Genomic DNA, 19950 nt, shown 5'->3' with positions numbered 1-19950 from the left:
ATAATGAACAATGACGATTTTTCTGTAGCTAGAAATTTCAGTTGTTCATTCTATAATTTTTATGAGTAAAAAAAGAGTTAATCATGAAACTTAATATTGTTTTTTATGTATTACTCCAAAATACACACCACCCTAAAGATAGTCCCATGCTTATCATATGTATTGTAAGAATATTGAGACATTATTCAGGCATAACTCGTATAATGAAAACTATATTTTGGAATATGTTTCACAAAGACAAGTCCAACATTTATCTTTGGTTCATAATATACAAGAGGTAGATTCAAATAAAGTAAATGCCTATTATGTCACTAGATTTTCATTGAAATGTGGCAATTGATAACAGAAATTATTAATAATCAAACTTAAGTTTAGGAACTAAATTTCAAAAGCAGTAAGAATAACAACTAATATTTTTCTAAGTCCTAATCACGTAAATCAGAAAAGACAGCTGACTACAAAAGTGACTTTAGTAAAATAAAAACATGCTCTCCGTATTAAAAATTACGTTTCCTATGTCATAACATGTTATGATCTAAAACTTGGGGCAAGAGAGAATATGATTATATATGTTTATAAATTGGGCCTTTCATTTAAATATAAGTACCTAATATATAAGATTAATATCTGCTGCTGTTAATACGTACTCAGGTTTGCACCGCCCAAACTGAGAATTGCAGGTTCAAAGAAATTCAACACTGGGGTGGGGTGGGGGGCAGAGTGTCATTCATCCATGATCAACCCACTTCCTGTCATTAAGAAATTTCAGATTACCAAGAATGGTCCCCAGAAAGAAACCTTTCTGATTAAGACAAAATCTGATTCAAGTAGGAAACAAAGGATAAAGGAGAGAGAGATGCTCTTCGAAACCTGATATGATGAGTAAAAGGGTTTCGTTTCCTGGTGCTTTTCAAAGCAACGGCATAATACACAGAACCTTCCAAATGAAGTGCCTTGTTTTCATGACGTAACAGGAATACACTAACAGTGTCATCCCAGGAACCACATAACAATGCAAGGAAAACAGGAAAAGGCCCATGGAAGTAAATATTGTTTCATCGCTCCTTTTCATACAAAAATGGTATAAACGGATTTGGGTATTCACATGCAGTGAAATTCAGCCATTTCTATTCATTTTTCTTCAGCTTGAGGAAAGGATATGAACCCTATACTTATTTGGCTACTGGAAGATTATGTTTTCATGAAATAACTTTCTATTAATGGCTGTTCAAGAAAATTTTAAGACGTCTATAAAGACACTCAAAATGTATAAAACAATTTAAGTTTCAAGGTTTACTGACCATCATGTTTTTAAGAAAAAGACTTAAGTATGAAGAAACTGGTAAAAAACTTGAACCGTCCTAAATAAAGATGAATGGTTTATAATTCTCCCACATGAAACAAAGTTAGTTCAGACAGGTACATGTTTCAGATTTAGGATTCGGGGCAGAGATTTGTAGAAAGGACTAATACGAAGAGATAAAATACCATTTTCTGGCCTTTTCAAAATTGTATGAGCTCATCAAAACGATGATATTTTTTAACAGTTCTGTATATAGAAAATTGAGCCCAAATGTTTAAAGTGATCATTGATAAGCTCTTTCCTTGTCTGAAAAAATGTGGCTCCTTTTGCCAGACTCAAAATTCTAGGAGAAAAAGTCTCTCTAGAAATCATTGAAAATTTCAGTAGTCAGCTAAAGCAAAAAACTCGACGTATCATTTCTGAGTTACTCCCAAAGTTTGTTTCATATTTTCGTAAACCACATAACTGATGCCGACCGCAGGGAGCACCTTCATGAAGTTTGGGGTGATGCCTCTGTAGAGCCCTCGGATTCCCTCCTTGGAAATGATTCGTCGAAAGAGGCCAACCATGTTCAGCTGGGGGGTTCCTTCTGCCATGGCTACAAAATAAAAAATCAAATCAGGCTAATTTAATAGTCAAGCATGCTTTATTCTCTTTTTTTTTTTTCTTTTTTGTATTTTTCCGAAGTAAGAAGTGGGGAGGCAGTCAGACAGACTCCCGCATGCACCAGACCAGGATCTACCCGGCATGCCCACCAGGGGGCGATGCTCTGCCCATCTGGGGCGTTGCTCTGTTGCAGCTGGAGCCATTCTAGCGCCTGAGGCGGAGGCCATGGAGCCGTCCTCAGTGCCCGGGCCAACTTTGCTCCAATGGAGCCTTGGCTGCGGGAGGGGAAGAGAGAGACAGAGAGAAAGGGGAGGGGGAAGGGTGGAGAAGCAGATGGGCACTTTTCCTGTGTGCCCTGACTGGGAATCGAACCTAAGACTTCCACACACTGGGCCAATGCTCTACTGCTGAGCCAACCGACCAGGGCTGCATGCTTTATTCTTATCACTATACAACGCATTTATGATTCAGAATGATCTGGAAGTAAAGGATCAAATTCATTCCAAGGGCATCCCAGAAAGTACTCCTTTATATAAGTCTCCTTATTGATAGTAATGCCAGTTATTTCTTGAGTGATTACTATGTGCTAGGTATTGGGTTAACTACTTTATACACCAATCCTCCAAGGTAAGTATTATTATACCTGTTTTACAAATGAGGAACCGAGGCTAGGAAAGATGAAGAAAGGTGTCCTGACACACGCAGTTAGCCAGAAGAGCAGAGAGCTGACGGCGACTCTGAATCCAGCGCTCGTCACTTATGTACCACCCCCAACTAGTCCACCCTCCTCCCCATTAACACATGCTGCAGAGGGAACACCTCAACACTGGGAAGTGAGGGGGTGCAGAGAACACTCTGGGGAGCTTAGGAAAATATAGGTCCCTGAGCTGTGAAAATGATCTCCACGGGTAGGAGAGGAAGAGGACGCCAGCCACTGGGCAGGAATGCGCATGCGCTGCGGGGAGGGGGTGGGATCCTTACTCTGTTTACGCATAAAGCACAGATATACATTCGGTACATGCGCAGTGTGTCTTTGGTGGTAAAATTTCCTGAAGAGGGAGTGGTTAGGGAAAGGATTTGTAAAAGGTTTCCTCCCGGAGGCAATAAGGAACAGAAGGTTGGGATATACTATCTTAAAAAGTCTGGTCCTGCATCCTTCTTCCATCCAAAACCCACCTTGAGCCTGCATGCGCGTTCTCACCAGAGCCAGCGGGTAGCTGGCCAGCTGCCCACAGGTGCTGGACAAGGCGCCACACCCCAGCAACACCATGACACCGGGGTTTACAGTGTCTTCGGCAAAATTATCCAGCCAGTGGGACTTCAGGAGCTGCCGGAGAAACGGAAATGGAGAGGAACAGTGAACAGCGAACTCAGCGACCACTTTCGCTCAACGTGGACATCGTCACGGCTACTCTGGTCCTTATGAGACCCAGGCCACCCTCCGCCGGACCGCCGGCAGCTCCCAGGCACGCAGCTCTGCGGAGAGGTGGGGACACGTGCGGTCTGCACTGTGACTCACTGCTGCTGGATGAACAAAAATAACGCAATACTGCTAAGTGCATATAATCTTGTACTTGACACGTGTTCTTTCATTTAGTCCTTTTCCAAAGCTCTAAAGTAGGGTTATTTTTCTGATTTTAGAAATGAGGAAAATTGGTCTCAGTGGGTTTTCTCTTTTGTTGTTTTCTTTTTCTTCAATTTTTTTTAACAAGGGAGCAGGATCAAGTACTAATCCCCCCATCATGCTTTTCTCCCTGTTATTTTAGGTCACTGTCTTTCCGTTAGAAGGCAATAATTGAGAGAGTTATATAAAATAAGTTTGCAAACCTACTTTGTAAATATAAGTATTTTAAATATGAAAATAAATGCCAATATATGGGGAAATTATATCTTGTTATGGTAGCCCAAGAATACTAAAACACTACCCAAAGCAATCTACAAATTCAACACAGTCCCTGCTCAAATCCTAATGACATCTATTTGCGGAAAGCATCCTAAAATTTATATAGAATCTCAAGGGACCCCAACTAGCTAAAATAATCTCAGAAAAGAAGAATAAAGTTGGAGACCTCACTCTGCCTAATTTCAATATATATTACAAAGCAATAGTCATCAAGACAGGGCGGTGCTGGCATAATGACAGATACATAGAACAGAACAAAACAGAGAGCCAAGAAATAAATTCCTGGATATATGGTCAAATGATCTTCAACATGGATGCCAAGACTACACAGTAAGGAAAGGAAAGACTCTTCAACAAATGGCGCTGGGGAAAGAGGATATCTACATGTAAAAGGATAAATGGACCCTTACCTCACACCATATACAAAAACTAACTCAAAATGGATTAAAGACCACATGTCATTTTTGCTTCTTTTCTCTTCCCTCCCCTCAAATCCTAGTACCATCCTCTAAGCTAAACAACTACATCTGAACTATAAGTCCACTCTCTTCATTAATAAAAGATACTTCACAGAGAAGTGTAATACAAAACTGACCACAGGTATATGGGGTCTCATATTCAAGATACTTAAAAAAGAAAAATCAACTAACACCCTTGAATCTACTTTTGGTCACAAACTGTTCCCTGGTATATATACGTACTTCTTCATTCAAAGACAAACTCAAACACTATGAACAATTTAACTACACTTTCAGATTCAAAGGATTGTGACAAACTCACCTCATACACAGCGAGATCTATACCTGCGTAAGGTATGATGCCTAACAAATTGGGAATATATCCTTTGTAAAAAGCTCCCATGCCTTCACGTTTCAAAATCTTCTTGGCACAATCGAAGAGTCCAGAGTACTGTCCAGTTTTGCCTACAGCCAGCCTGGTTTTCAAAACCTGGTTATGGAAGAATATAACAAAATATGGTCACTCGTATGAACCCTATTATGAAATTCAAAACAAGTAATTTGACAAAGAACAATGACCTCGCTCATATTGTCACTCAAGTGACGGTCCCATCTGCTGATGTGTCCTCTCTCACATACAGTCTCCCATCCAAGTACTAACCAGGCCCGACCCTGCTTAGCTTCCGAGATCAGACGAGATCGGGCAGGTTCAGGGTGGTATGACTGTAGCCTCACATATAGTCTCTATTGAGGGTCTACAACAAGAGCCAAGAGGAGCCATTTAATGCAAAGAGGACCTGAATGAGGGCAGTGGCACAGGAAAGAAAAAAGGTAATCTACTGATGTCTTAACAAAAGGGACTGGTGACCAATTAGCTATGGAGTGAAACGGCAGAGAAAGAGACGATTGCTGTGTGTCTAGTCTGGAGCACAGGACAAGGGGCAGCAGAGAGGCGGGAAGGTGCCGCTATTCATGGAGATGAACAATGAAAGAGCGGCACCTGGTGCTCAGCCAGGATACTGTTTTGAGGGCCGTGTGGAGTACTATGACCACTCACATTAAGATGCTTGCAGGGGAAGTTCTGGTGATGTGCATACCACAAAAACAAAAATTATTAGCATATCTTGCCTACGTCTTATCATTTACTGAAAACCCTTTGTCATGCCAATAAAAATATCCACATCCACAGTATTGTCTTTGCTCTAAAGTGGGAGCTGGCAAACTCCTTCTGCAAAGGCCAGATGGTAAATATTTTCATCTTTGCAGGCTCAACATATCAGGTCTCTGATGTATTGATATATTGGTTTGGGGGAGGGGAGGGTCAACCGACTATTAAAAATGTAAAAACTTCTTAGCTCCAGGGCTTTCCAAAATAATCCACAGGACCATCATTTGCCAACCCGTGTTCTGCTCCAAGGATGTCTAGGTAGAACTACCATCACCTAATCAAATGCTGAATCCATGATAACATTTATGGTATCGAAACTCTCTGAAGAGGAACGGTGTTATTGTTCTAACCAATGCTGTGACAGCCAGCCTCCGCGGCAGCCCGCCTATCCCTGCTTCCTGATATTCACACCCTGTGCAGTCCCCGCCCACACTCCACCGGCGTGGTCTGTGTGACCAACAGTTTACAGCGGAAGTGACCGAAGATCGCAGCTTCCATCTTGGATGCTACCCTATGCCCCTCAGATCACCAGTTTAGAGAAACCAGACACCATGACGTGAGGATACTCAAGTGGACTCTGGGGAGGCCCCTGTGGTCAGACCCATTGTCTCCAGCTGACAGACAGAACGACCTGAAAAAAACAATGAGTTTGGAAGCAGACCCATTGCCAGCTGAGCCTCCCAGTGACTGCAGCCTCGGCCAACACTTTGACCGGAGCCTGTGAGAAACCTGGGGTCAGAGGCACCCAGCCTCGCTCCTCCCAGAGGCCGGAGCCACAGAAACGGAGATGAGAAATGCCCATCATCTTAAACTGTTCATTTGGGCAATGCTTGTTACACAGTGATGGATCATTAATACGAAGACCATTAACGCTGTCGGACTTCACAATGGCACCGACCTCCATGGGATAAATAAACGTCTGTGCAGTCGCTCCAGCCATGGAACCAGAAACAAATCTCTCAAAGGTTCCCACTTTCTGTCCTTCCTCAGTAAGCATCTTCTTGTACTGTGTAAACAAATTTTAAATGCAAGTGATTATTGCCTAGAGATAGGATTGTGTGTCCCCACCCACCCACAAATTTGTATGTTGAAGCTATTACCCGCAATGTGATGATATTTGGAGATGAGGCCTTTGGGAGGTAATTACAGTTAGATGAAGGCATGAGGGTGGGGCGCTCATGACAAGATTAGTGTCCTTACAAACAGAAGTACCAGAGAGCTCTCGCTCTCTCCCTCTCTCTCTCCCTCTCTCTCTCTTTCTCTCGCTCTGCATGCATGCACCAAGGAAAGGCCAGTGAGCACACAGCAAGGGGACAGTCATCTGCAGGCCAATAAGAGAGCCCTCAACAGATCCAACTGGCCTTGGTCTTAAACTCCCTGCTTCTGTAACTATGAGAAATAAACTTCTGTTGTTTGAATCACTCACTATATGGACTGTTGTTCAGCAGCCCGACCTGAATGAGACAATACCAAAATACAAATCAGCTCCTAGAAATCGATTAATTGACAGTGCGATTATGTTTCTCAAAATGCGTACACTACATTAACAATTCTTAGCAGAAAATCAGGGCTTAAATGCTAGTACATTCAGGGTACTGGACAGTGGTTTTCAAGTGAGATTTCCACAGAACACAGATGCTGCACAGATGGGGCCCAGCTGCTCCTTTGCTAAAACAGAGTGACAGCATTCCCGACTGTGTGGAAAACACAGGGTTAACAGTGTTCACGATTTTTGAACGCCCTCTAGTTTTCCTTTTGTGAAGGTGAGTTATTTTCACCAGAACAAACAAAACTGTCAAGTTAGTAACAAACGAATATTAATGACTTAGAAAAACAGTTTTGGGAGGTGACCTCTATCATTATACCGTCACTAACAGTATCGTGATAATTACCTGTTCGTAGGCCCAGAACTTCACGGCTGTCTCGGGAGCGATTTTAATGACATTTGTGCCATTTCCTCTCCAGAGGGAGCGGATCCCTCCCTCTTTAACCATCTGCTGAAAGCCACCATATATGTTCATTTTGTCTGATTTTGATCCATGGACCTAAAAATAAAAGTAAAATGATATAAAATGCTGGTGACGTTATTAGCACTATTCCAAACCACTCTCTTTCCTCCAATACTGCATGAAGATGTATCTGAAAACAGAACAGGCCCTGGCCGGTGGCTCAGTGGATAGAACATCAGACCCACGTATGGATGTCCCAGGTTTGATTCCTGGTCAGGGCACACAGAAGCCACCATCTGCTTCTCCTCGCCTTCTTTCCCTCTTCCCCTCCCACAGCCAGTGGTTCAATTTGCTCCAGCATGGCCCCCAGTGCTGAGGATAGTTCTGTTGGAGAGCATCAGCCTCAGGCACTAAAAATAGCTCGGTACTCAAGCATTGGCCCCAGATGGGGCTGCTAGGTAGATCCACATGGGGACACATGTGGGAGTCTGTCTCACTATCTCCCCTCCTCTCATCTAAAAAAAAGAAAGAAAGAAAATAGAATATAGGAGGCTGAGGAAATATATAATAAAGAAATAATTTAAGGAGAACCCTACAATAATGACTAGATGTATTAAACATGTGAATAGTCATAGAATGCCAAAGATTAGAAGTTCAGCATACACATGTGCCAACAATTTAAGGTTTCACAGAACACAGAAATATTACATGGACTGAATTTAAGGTTAATAGCAATAAAATAAATTTTTTAAAAATGTATGAAAGACTGTCAAAGGAGAGGGTGTTTTTTAACTTTTTTCAAAGCACCATATTCGGCCCTGGCCGGTTGGCTCAGCGGTTGAGCGTCGGCCTGGCATGCGGGGGACCCGGGTTCGATTCCTGGCCAGGGCACATAGGAGAAGCGCCCATTTGCTTCTCCACCCCCCCCCTTTCCTCTCTGTCTCTCTCTTCCCCTCCCGCAGCCAAGGCTCCATTGGAGCAAAGATGGCCCAGGCGCTGGGGATGGCTCCTTGGCCTCTGCCCCAGGCGCTAGAGTGGCTCTGGTCGTGGCAGAGCGACCCCCCCCCCCCCGAGGGGCAGAGCATCGCCCCCTTGTGGGCAGATCTTCGCCCCTGGTGGGCGTGCCGGGTGGATCCCGGTCGGGCACATGCGGGAGTCTGACTGTCTCTCCCCGTTTCCAGCTTTAAAAAAAAAAAAAAAAAAAAAGGCACCATATTCGTCGTTTGGGGATATTTAGGACAGACACAAGATCACGGAGCTCACCTGCATCATGACTTTGAGACGGTCCAGAGGCGCAGTGCTTGTCCGGGAGACGGCACCGGCCACGCCCCCCGCCAGTAGCTGCCGCCACCACTGCCCGGACTTCTTCTCCTCTTCCGTGAACTCGTCCGGAATAGCTAAACTATCTCCTATGTCAATACCCTGTTAAGATAAAAAATAAAAATAAATAAAATAAAAAGACCCTCAGGCTCCTCCAATTACAAATAGATCATCCCAGCAAGTCTGTTTCAGAGAAGAAGCATGTGTTGTTTTGTAGTTAACAGCTCATCCCTAGAAAGCACAATGGGGCGATTTGAGCATGAAGATGACTATAAATAACTGTATTTTCCCGTGTATAAGATACACCCTTTATCAAAAACTTTGGGGTCTAAAAACTGGGTGCATCTTATAAAGTGGTTGTAGATTTTTTTTACTGATATTTCCTGTTTTTTTTGCGTGGATGAGGAGTTCTATGAATTTTATGATGAATAAAACTTGAGTTCAATAACTTGATGTAATACATTTTTTTTTTCAAATTTCGGGCCCCAAAATTATACATGGGAGCGTCTTATACATGGGGAAATACAGTAGCTTCTTCCCACCAAGCAAAAAGTGGGGTCAGTCCACAAGACATGAACACTGACAGTACTTACAAATTTACTAAACCAACAATCACAACTTTCTTTCCTAATAGATTCAGAGTGACCTTTCTCCTCTGGGTCTAAGTCAAAATAAAAAGGAAGCATTTTTTTTTCCTTTTAATTTTTTATTTTATTTTATTTATTCATTTTAGAGAGGAGAGAGAGAGGGAGAGAGAGAGAGAGACAGAGAGAGGAGAGAGAGACAGGGGGGAGGAGCTGGAAGCATCAGCCCTCATATGTGCCTTGACCAGGCAAGCCCAGGGTTTTGAACCGGCAACCTCAGCATTTCCAGGTCGACGCTTTATACACTGCGCCACCACAGGTCAGGCAAAAAGTAAGCATTTTAATTCCTTCTTAGCTAGGGAAAGGATTTAGTCTGTCAATTCTCCAGACACACCTTTTATCTCAAAATTAGATCTACGTTACACTTTGGACCATGATATATGCTTTAAATACGTAAATTAAAATTAAATAGGTGGTGGGGGAGGGGAGGAGCAGAGGGGGGTTAGACGGTGACAGAGGGAGACTTGACTTGGGGTAGAATTGTGCACCTGAAACCTGTATAATTTTATTAACCAACATGACCCCAATTAATTCAATCAAAAGAATTTTAATTTAACTGAAAACTATGTATATAAATATTCCTAAAATTATTTCCTATATTAACCATGAATATTTTCATGTATCTGACTTGTCATTTAAAACACGCCAAAGATTCTATATAAAATTTAGCTAACAGGCGGTATTCTTTAAAATAATCTGCCCTCCAATCTGTTTTAAACATTATTATGTTAAACATTACTATAGATTGCAGACATAGCTTGAGAGAAATAAAATTCTCTGATGGTAATATTTTTTACAATTTTATTTCCCAAATTATTTCAATGTAAAAGATTGTATAGGTAAGGAGCTATGCAATAGTCGTAACCCCTCTCTTTCTTCATTTGCTGTAAGTAAAATGGTTCCTGTTATCAACTATCTCCAAAGATACAGTAAGAATCTGATATGCCTGCAATAGAATAAACAAAGCTCCACAAGTTAAGGAGCCGCTGGGACTTGGTTGGGCACTCTGAGCTGCAACATTACAGTATTTCCAGGTGGTAACTATACCAATGGCTTACAACCCCAAATAAGCATAAATCAATACGTAAAATGTACTTACTGTCGAATGTTTCCAGAAACGGATAATTCCCTCGATGTCTGTAACAGGATTGAACAAGAAGTAGTCCCTCCACTCGTTCCAGTCGACCGTCATCGTCCCATCAGCATCGATGCTGGAGAACAAGGGAACAAAACAACATTTATGAATAAATCTAACATTACTGGCTATTTTGCAGAATGACAGTTTCTTTTCCAACTTAATAGTCTTATTAAATTTTTAAAAATCCTAAATCACAATCGGATATTGAAAATGACAGCAAGTACTTGATGGTCCATTATATACTTTAACCATTTAGATTAAAAAATGGACCCTAAAATTACAGAGAGAGCTCACGAAAGACTACTTTTAGAGCTTTGTCAAACTAAGGCAGTGAGCTATCAGACACGAAACCTGGAAGGTAAAATACTGTAAGGTAGTAATGAATGGTTTATGATCCACTTATTCTTGCACTGGCTCAGGAAGCTATTTCTTAATATTCTGTTATAACATTTGGATGTGATTTAGGAATATACTCAAAATATTCCCTATGTTTCCTTCTTTAACTTTCTCTACACTGTGAAAATCAGCAGTAATTGTGAAAAAAAAAAAAAACACACACCAAACTTGGTAACTGAGCCTTTCAAGTTCAGAAATCCTGGTACTTTATGTTCAACATTACAGTTAATATATTACAGCCTGACCAGGCAGTGGCACAGTGGATAGGGCGTCAACCTGGGATGCTGAGGACCCAGGTTCAAAATCCTGAGGTCACCGTCTTGAGCGCAGCCTCACCGGCTTGAGTGTAGAATCATAGACATGACCCCATGGTCACTGGCTTGAACCCAAAGGTCGCTGGCTCAAGCCCAAGGTCGCTGGCTCAAGCCCAAGGTCGCTGGCTCGAAGCCCAACGTCACTGGCTCTAAGCCCAAAGGTTGCTGGCTCGAAGCCCAAGGTCACTGGCTTGAGCCCAAGGTTGCTGGCATGAAGCCCAAAGGTTGCTGGCTCGAGGCCCAAGGTCACTGGCTTGAGCCCAAGGTCACTGGCTTGAGCAAGGGGTCAATGGCTCTGCTGTAGCCCCCGGTCAAAGCACATAGGAGAAAGCAATCAATAAACAACTTAAGTGCTGCAACTACGAGTTTTTGCTTCTCAAATCTCTCACTTCCTGTCTGTCCCTGTCTGTCCCCTAACCCTCTCCCTCTAAAAAAAACAAAACAACAAAAAACCCCCACAACGTGTGGCTCCCAAATTAAAAAAATAAAGTTAATATATTAAGATATTATAGCCTTATTTTTCATTTAACTTTTTTATAAAATTTCTGACAATAATGCCATCTGTACCTGATTTTTCCTATGAGCAACTCCAAATTGTGCCAGAATTTTGACTGTTTTGTGACTCCTGTAGACCCAGCACCTGCAGTGGCTGGGACAAGATGTTCGCTTGTTGAATTAATGAATAGCTCTGAAAAAAGGAAGTTTTGATGTTGCTTCCAGATTTTATATTTATCCTATAATTTGTGTGAAAATTATTCATAAAGATGAAAAGGGTTTTTGCTGATTTTGTTATCTGATATGACCAAAGTGTCTAGAACAGTTACTGGCACAGAGTAAATATTCATTGAATGAATAAATAAAATTCCAAATGATTGAGCTTTAAGCCACAAAACACTTAGTATAAACTTCTTAAATCAGCAAGTCTTGCTGTGAGTTTGTTGTATATTATTATATTGTATTTCTTTTCAAATTATTAATGAAGTCAAGCATCTCTCAACCATTCCTAATTTGTTATTCATTTTTCCCCCTGTGTGAAATACCTGTTCATGCCTTTTGCCCATTTTTCTAATGGGTTATGTATCTTCTTCTTTATATGTATAGTTCTTTATACACTTGATTCTAATCCTTCAAGTTATAAATATGCAAATACCTTCTCTTTTTCTTTACACTTTGCTTACGGTGTCCCTGAATAGCTGCTCTTAATTTAATTTTATTTTTTTAACCATTAAAATACAATTTTTAATGCATGAAGGTAGCTGGCTATAAGATCAATATGCCTCAAGTGAACAGCTTTCCTATTTGCCAGACATAATCATTTACAAAGGTCAAGGAACAAAAGGAACTCATTCATGACAGATGCTCTCAATTCTAATATAACGGAAGTTATCAATCTTTTCATTTGCGGTTACTGCCTTTGTATCTCTTTTGAAACAAAATCTTCCCTACATTGACATAGACATTTCCCTATAATCCTCTAAAAGTGTTACAGTTTAACTTTCACAGCAGGTTAATTATTGTGACGGTGTGAAGTTCATTTTTGTCTGCTCAAATAACCAGGGGTACCAGCACCATTTATTGAATAGTCTCTCCTTTCCCCAGTGATTTGCAAAGCTACTTCTCTCATGTGACAAATCTCAAATATGAATGGTTCTGTATCTGGGATATTAAGTTCCATTTGTCCACCTGTCTATGTATGCAGCAATACCACTGTCAAAAGTATAGCTTAATAATAACTATTGATGTCTAATAGTGCAAGCTCCTGGTTCCTCATGGCTCTATTTTGTGTGTGTGTGTGTGTGACAGAGACAGAGAGAGGAACAACTAGGGACAAACAGACAGGAAGGGAGAGAGATAAGAAGCATCAGTTCTTCACTGCAGCTCCTTAGTTGTTCATTGATTGCTTTCTCATATGTGCCTTGACTGAGGGGCTAGAGCAGAGCAAGTGACCCCTTGCTCAAGCCAGCGACCTTGAGCTCAACCCAGTGACTATGGGGTCATGTCTATGATCCCACACTCAAGCCGGTGACCTTGGAATTTCGAAACTGGGTTCTCTGAGTCCCAGTCTGATGCTCTATCCACTATGCCACTGCCTAGTCAGGCTCCTCATGGCTCTTCAAGAATATCTTGGTTGGGGTGGCATGGAGGAATTGAGCAAAAAATAAAAAAAGTCATGAACACAAACAACAGTATGGTGGCTGACAGCGGGAGGGGATCAGGGAGCTGGAGGAGGAGGTGGAAGGATAAATGATGGACGGAGATTTAACTTGGGGAGGTGAACACACAATACAGTGTACAGATGTGTTGTGAACTGTGTACCTGGGACCTGTATAATTCTGTTAACCGGTGTCTGTCACTCAATACATTCAATAAAAAGGAAAAAAAATAATTAAAAAAAAAGAATGTCTTGGTCATTCTTGGGCCTTTGCTCTTCAGTATAAATTTCAGACTTAATTCAACAAGTTCCTCAAAAAAAAAAAAAAACTATATAGGATTTTTTAATGGCATTGAATCATTACTATCAACATGGAAAAAACGTGCATCTTTTCTGTACTGAGTCTTCTTTAATGTCTTCTAATGAAATTAATTTAAGTTGCCCTTATAAAAAGTATTACTTGTGATATATTGTTTTTTTATATATAGATCATTCAATTTGCTATTTTCTTAAAAATATTTACATCTATGTCACTGATGATATTAGCCTGTAATTTCCTTCCCATTAATTGCCTGCCTTTGGTATTACGGTTCTAAGGGCCCCACAGAACGGACTGGGTGGGGCCCTTTTACACTCTACACATATCTGTGGGTCTGTCCGAGAGTTTGTAAGAACCACCTGGAGTTAAAGCTTCCTTACGGGAAGAATTTCAGTTACTGATGCAATCTCTTTATTTAGGAACTACTGGCTGTTTCCTTGTGATTTCATATTAGCAAATGGTATTTTTCTAGAAATTCTTCTATTTCATATGTTCTCAAAGTTACTGGCATAAAACTATTCATATATTTTATTATCTTTCTTAGACACATGATGAGTCCATGTGCTATCAGGCATCCTTTATTTACAAGTCATTTCTCTTTTTCCTCACCAGACTCTCCAGAAGTTTCTTTCATTTATTTACAAGTCATTTCTCTTTTTCCTCATCAGACTCTCCAGAAGTTTCTTTCTAACAGCTAACATTTGGCTTTGTGATCCTGTTAATGTATCTTTGCTTTCTCTTTCCACTGCTGTCTTTATCTCCTCCTTCTTCCTCCCTTATTAAAGATTATTCTGATTTCTCACCTTGAGTTGGCACATAAATTTTCAGCCTTCACTCTTTTCTAATATAAGCTTTAAGGCTATGAAAGTTCCCCTAAATACCACCTTAGCTATATCTCAAAAGATTTAATATGTGATGTTTTCATTCTGTCAAGTGAAAGTACTTCTGAATGTCCACATATAACTGTCTCTTAAACCTGTAAGTTACTGAGAAGTATGTGTCATTTCAAAATCCACTGGAATTTTCCTAACTTATTTCTGTTATTGACTTCTAAATTAATGCAGCGTGGTCAAAGAAGGTGGTCTTTGTAAAACCAATTTTTTTTTAAATGACTTGAGCCTGGCTTTATGATGTACTGTGAAGTCAACTTTTATACGTGTTCTATATGCAGCTAAAAAAAAAAGATATATAATTTTTTGGTGCAAGGTCCTATTGCATGACCATTAAATCAAGCTTCTTATTTATTTAAATCCTATCTTTCAACTAAACTTTTTCTCTGCTTGGCCTACATATAGGAAGATAAGATGTACGCTGAAGTCTCTCATCGCTATGATGGATTTCTCTATTTATCCCTGGAAAAATAATCAAACAGCTTAAATTTTTTATGTTTCTTTCATGAATTTTAAAATGTGATGACACTCTATTTTCATTAATGTGAAGTTATAATTTTACCTTATAACCTTATATACCATATATATATATATATAACCTTATATACCTTATCATTTAGCCACCACAGCTAAGTGAAAAAAAATAAAACAGACCAAAAAAGGCCACGTACTATATGATCCCATTATATGAAATGTTCAGAACAGACAAACCCATAAGATAGGAAGTCAGCCAGCGGCTGCCAGGGGCTTGCAGTGGATGAGCAGGGTATGACTGTGGATACGTACAGGGTTGTTTTTTGGGGTGATGAAAATGTTCCATAATTAGATAGTGACAATGGCTGTACAATTCTGTAACTACACTAAAAAAAATCACTGAATAGTATAGTTTAAAAGAGTGAATTTTCTGGTGTGCAAATTATATATCAATAAAGTTGTCAGGTAGTATTTATATATACAATATATACTTTCTGGGTTTTTTTATTTTTATTTATTGATATTAGAGAAAGGAGAGAGAAAGAAGCATCAAAGTGTTGTTCCACTTATTTATGCATTCATTGGTTGATTCTTGTATGTGCCTTGACTGGGGATTGAACCACAACATTGGCACATTAGGATGACGCGCTAACCAACTGAGCTACCCAGCCAGGGATATACAGCCACTTTTAAATACTCATCACTCTGCATAACCCATGGTCTATTCCAGAGCTTGGGCTTAACATCGATATTATTCTTAAAGCTAGCAAAAGTAATAAAGAAAAATGATTTCTGGCTTAAGATCAACAACAACAAGAAAAACCCCACACTTCCCTGGAAGAATGTGACTTTAGAAGCAGAACATTACATGTTCCACATCCCACTGTCAAAATGCTGCTTACGTCTTTTTCATGTTTTAGCTTTTTATTTCCTCAGGAAAGCCTTCCTCATCAATGTCAACAAGAGTCACGCCCCTCAGCCAGGAGGCCTGCGGCCTTCCCACTGAGAAGCTGCTTATAAAACAAATTCCAAACAGATAGAAAAGAGGAAGAGGCCACCGGGGCAGACACAGAAGGCGATAACAGCTACAAAACACTATTTAGAAGACACTTTCTTATAATGTTGAAAACCAGAAACATTCATAAAAGCAGTAATATAATGTAACCGCCCTTCCTGGTTTTCTGATGTCATAAGAGAAAAATTAGTTCCTAGGGTGTATTTGTATCAAACGAGTCTTCAAGGAACTTGGACCCCAGAGCTTACGGCCGTGCCCTGTGAAAGGAAGCGTCAGGTCCGGCAGGTGTGGCCCGGGCGGCAGCTGAACGGACCAGCCCGGCGGTGGTGCTCAGACCAGCACCGCTGTCTCCTGAGAGCTGACAGCAGAGTCTCCGTGGTGCTCAGACCAGCACCGCTGTCTCCTGAGAGCTGACAGCTGAGTCTCCGTGGTGCTCAGACCAGCACCGCTGTCTCCTGAGAGCTGACAGCTGAGTCTCCGTGGTGCTCAGACCAGCACCGCTGTCTCCTGAGAGCTGACAGCAGAGTCTCCGTGGTGCTCAGACCAGCACCGCTGTCTCCTGAGAGCTGACAGCTGAGTCTCCGTGGTGCTCAGACCAGCACCGCTGTCTCCTGAGAGCTGACAGCAGAGTCTCCGTGGTGCTCAGACCAGCACCGCTGTCTCCTGAGAGCTGACAGCAGAGTCTCCGTGGTGCTCAGACCAGCACCGCTGTCTCCTGAGAGCTGACAGCTGAGTCTCCGTGGTGCTCAGACCAGCACTGCTGTCTCCTGAGAGCTGACAGCAGAGTCTCCGTGGTGCTCAGACCAGCACCGCTGTCTCCTGAGAGCTGACAGCTGAGTCTCCGTGGTGCTCAGACCAGCACCGCTGTCTCCTGAGAGCTGACAGCTGAGTCTCCGTGGTGCTCAGACCAGCACCGCTGTCTCCTGAGAGCTGACAGCAGAGTCTCCGTGGTGCTCAGACCAGCACCGCTGTCTCCTGAGAGCTGACAGCAGAGTCTCCGTGTCAGTCAGCGGGAAGAGCGCTGGAACGTCCCTCTTGTCCAGTCACTGTAATGTGACAACGCCACCACACTCCTTCTCTTGAAACAAGGAGTCTGCTGTCCCATCAGAAGCCAAATGGGAAGCAGAGCACTGACCCTCCTAGACTCCTCTGCAGATTTAACACCTTCTCAGAAGCTAAATGAGCAGAACAAAATCGAAACAGGCTCACAGCAACAGAGACCAAAGGGGCGGTCTCCGGAGGGGGGCGGGGGGTGGGGGGAAGGGAAGGGGAAGACAGTCACTGACAGGGTGATGGGTCTGCGTGCTGACAGTGACTAGAATTAGTGGGCGGTCACACGGTGAGGCGTAAAAACGGTGAGTCACTCTATCGCAAACCTGAAACTAATATAAGCGTGTATCCCAACTATACTTTGATAAAATAGTAAATTTTGAAGAGAAGAAAGAGTCCTGTCTGAGTTTACAGTTCCCACTCCCACAGTTCAGATGATCTGTACACACAAATGAAAAGGAAGAGAGACAGTCAACGTGCACAGTGAGACAGTGAGTTGCAAGGACTTGATCTTTCTTTTTTTTAGTGAGAGGAAGAGAGACAGAGCCAGACTCCCGCATGCGCCCCGACCAGGATCCACCTGACATGCCCACTAGGGGACGATGCTCTGCCCTTTGCAACCAGAGCCATTTTTTAGCACCTGAGGGGACCATGGAGCCATCCTCAGCGCCCAGGGCCAACTCACTCCAATCGAGCCATTGCTGCAGGAGGAGAGGAGAAGAGTGTGTGTGGCGGGGAGGGGGGTGGTGGAGAAGCAGATGGGCATTTCTTCTGTGGGCCCTGGCCAGAAATCAAACCCGGGACTTCCACACACCGGGCCAATGCTCTACCACTGAGCCAACTGGCCAGGGCCTGCAAGGACTTGTCTGAACCACACTGATAAATGCAGCTCTCCAACGCAGGACATGACAATGAAAGTCAAGGTAAAAAAATAAAATTGTCGGTCAATGGAAAAGCTTACCTTTGAAGAATCAACTCCGCTTGCTTTTCAGAAATAGACAGACCTAGTATCTGGAGAGACTGAACAATTTCGGAAGCCTCAATTTTTCCTTTAAAACAATAAAGAGGGCATAAATTCAGACTCAGAGCTATAAAGACCTTAGAAATCAGAATTTCAAATCCCTCATTCATCAGGGAAAGCCTTGAACTGAACTTCAGAGAGTATCAGATTTGCTTAAGTACATTGCAACACCGACTCAAAAGTTAGCAAATACACTAAGCAAGTATACACACGTTATTTCACTCAGAAACCGTAACAGCCCTGTAGGTAAATAATGATGTTCCATCTGAAGAAGAAGAGACTGACAGCTCCCGTGTCCTTATCAAGAAGCAGCAGAAATGAGATTCAAAACAAGATACGTGAACTCTGAGCCACACAGCACTGGAAACATCAGGGAGGCACTGGGGAAGGGTATGATTGTCAGACCACTGTGCTGTACACCCGAGACCAGCACAAAATAATCCTGCAGGTGGGGGGAGACACTTGGACTTCGAGGTAAATTCAATTAGGCTAGGATCTGTTATTCATTTTTAAAGTATGCCTTTCTACATCTTAATAAATGACTGCGCACCAACCGCACCAGGCTAACAGGAAGTAGAAGATGACTAGACGAAGCTGAAGAGAAATCTGGGAATAAAAACAATGAGAGCAGGGAGATCAGGACGATGGAGAATGATGATGATTGGAGAAACCAGAGTGTGTCCGTGCACAGAAGAACCGGAAGAGAAGCAGGGAAGATGTAGGCAGTAAATGTGAGCGACGCTGCGTCTCCCTCAGACAGCTCACGGACTCGTCAGGACCCTCGGACCAACAGGCACGGGATAGGATGGGACAGAACGGAGACAGAGAGGACCCGATGCCAAGGCAGTATCAACGGTCAAGTTCTCCAAGAAAAGAGAGAGACAAAAATTACCGGTAGTAGTGAAAGGAACTTAACTGAAGGGAAGGAGTTGGAAGAAATGACAGGATTTGCAGTGAATTCTCTTGCAGAGAGCAAAGGAGTAGTGTGAGAGTCAGGACCATATAAGGACAATTAAAGGCATCCATCTCTTAGCAATGGAATTCCTTAAATAGCACTCTGAATATCATACTCTTAAAGAGATACAGTTGATGCGCCCATTGTTCGTGGTAGTTACGTTCCACAACTGAACTAGCGTATACTAAAACAATTATTCCTGGGAAAACATGGGGTTAGGTTCCTATGAGCCTCCGGCCACATTTTCAACCAATCAATATTCACCCTTGTTTATTTTGTTTTTCTTGCTTGATTTTAGAGAGACAGAGAGAGGAAAGGAGAGAGAGACAGGGAAGCATTTATTTGTTGTTCCACTTAATTGTGCATTCACTGGATGCTTCCCGTATGTGCCCTGGCTGGGGATCGAACCCACAACCTTGGCATTTCCGTACAGCACTCTAACCAACTGAGCTAACCGGCCACGGCCAATACACACCCTTGTTTTATGTGTGTTCTGTTTAGGGACACCTTATTCAATACATACTATTATAGTATGAATTCATTAACATTGCACTCACAGTCAACAGCACTATAACCGCTGCCTGAAGGAAGCTTACCTAACACGTATATTTATTTCCTAATGCACATCACAGCCTCCTTGCATTTTAGGGATGCTAGACGGCACTATGCTTGGGAGCCATTTTAAATGGTAAAATCACCAACCAAAAGCACAAAAATGCATTAAACATGGCACTAAGTAGATTAAAGAAGGACACCTAAACGTATCCTATTGAAAGGATGGAAACTAAAACAAGAAAGCAGAGAGGCCTGTCCAGGCGGTGGTGCAGTGGATAGAGCGTCAGACTGGGATGCGGAGGACCCAGGTTCGAGACCTC

The 19950-nt window shown here is 42.2% G+C and overlaps 1 protein-coding gene across 1 annotated transcript in view; it reads right to left on the bottom strand.

Moving 5' to 3' along the window:
* Positions 1–922: 922 nt before the first annotated feature.
* The window catches only part of SLC25A24 (solute carrier family 25 member 24), a 35923-nt gene continuing 16895 nt past the window's right edge, over positions 923–19950 (bottom strand). Inside the window, exons 3-10 of the mRNA XM_066246705.1 lie at positions 18061–18148; positions 10451–10562; positions 8651–8809; positions 7331–7483; positions 6337–6444; positions 4593–4760; positions 3086–3236; positions 923–1901 (exon numbers count right to left, since the gene is read on the bottom strand). Coding sequence (XP_066102802.1) covers positions 1717–1901; positions 3086–3236; positions 4593–4760; positions 6337–6444; positions 7331–7483; positions 8651–8809; positions 10451–10562; positions 18061–18148 — 1124 coding nt within the window. The 3' untranslated portion in view covers positions 923–1716. The remainder of the gene's footprint in view (positions 1902–3085; positions 3237–4592; positions 4761–6336; positions 6445–7330; positions 7484–8650; positions 8810–10450; positions 10563–18060; positions 18149–19950) is intronic.

This window comes from Saccopteryx bilineata, chromosome 11 (assembly GCF_036850765.1).
Source record: "Saccopteryx bilineata isolate mSacBil1 chromosome 11, mSacBil1_pri_phased_curated, whole genome shotgun sequence".
NCBI classification, from domain to species: domain Eukaryota; kingdom Metazoa; phylum Chordata; class Mammalia; order Chiroptera; family Emballonuridae; genus Saccopteryx; species Saccopteryx bilineata.
This window is presented reverse-complemented; position numbering and strand designations above follow the sequence as displayed.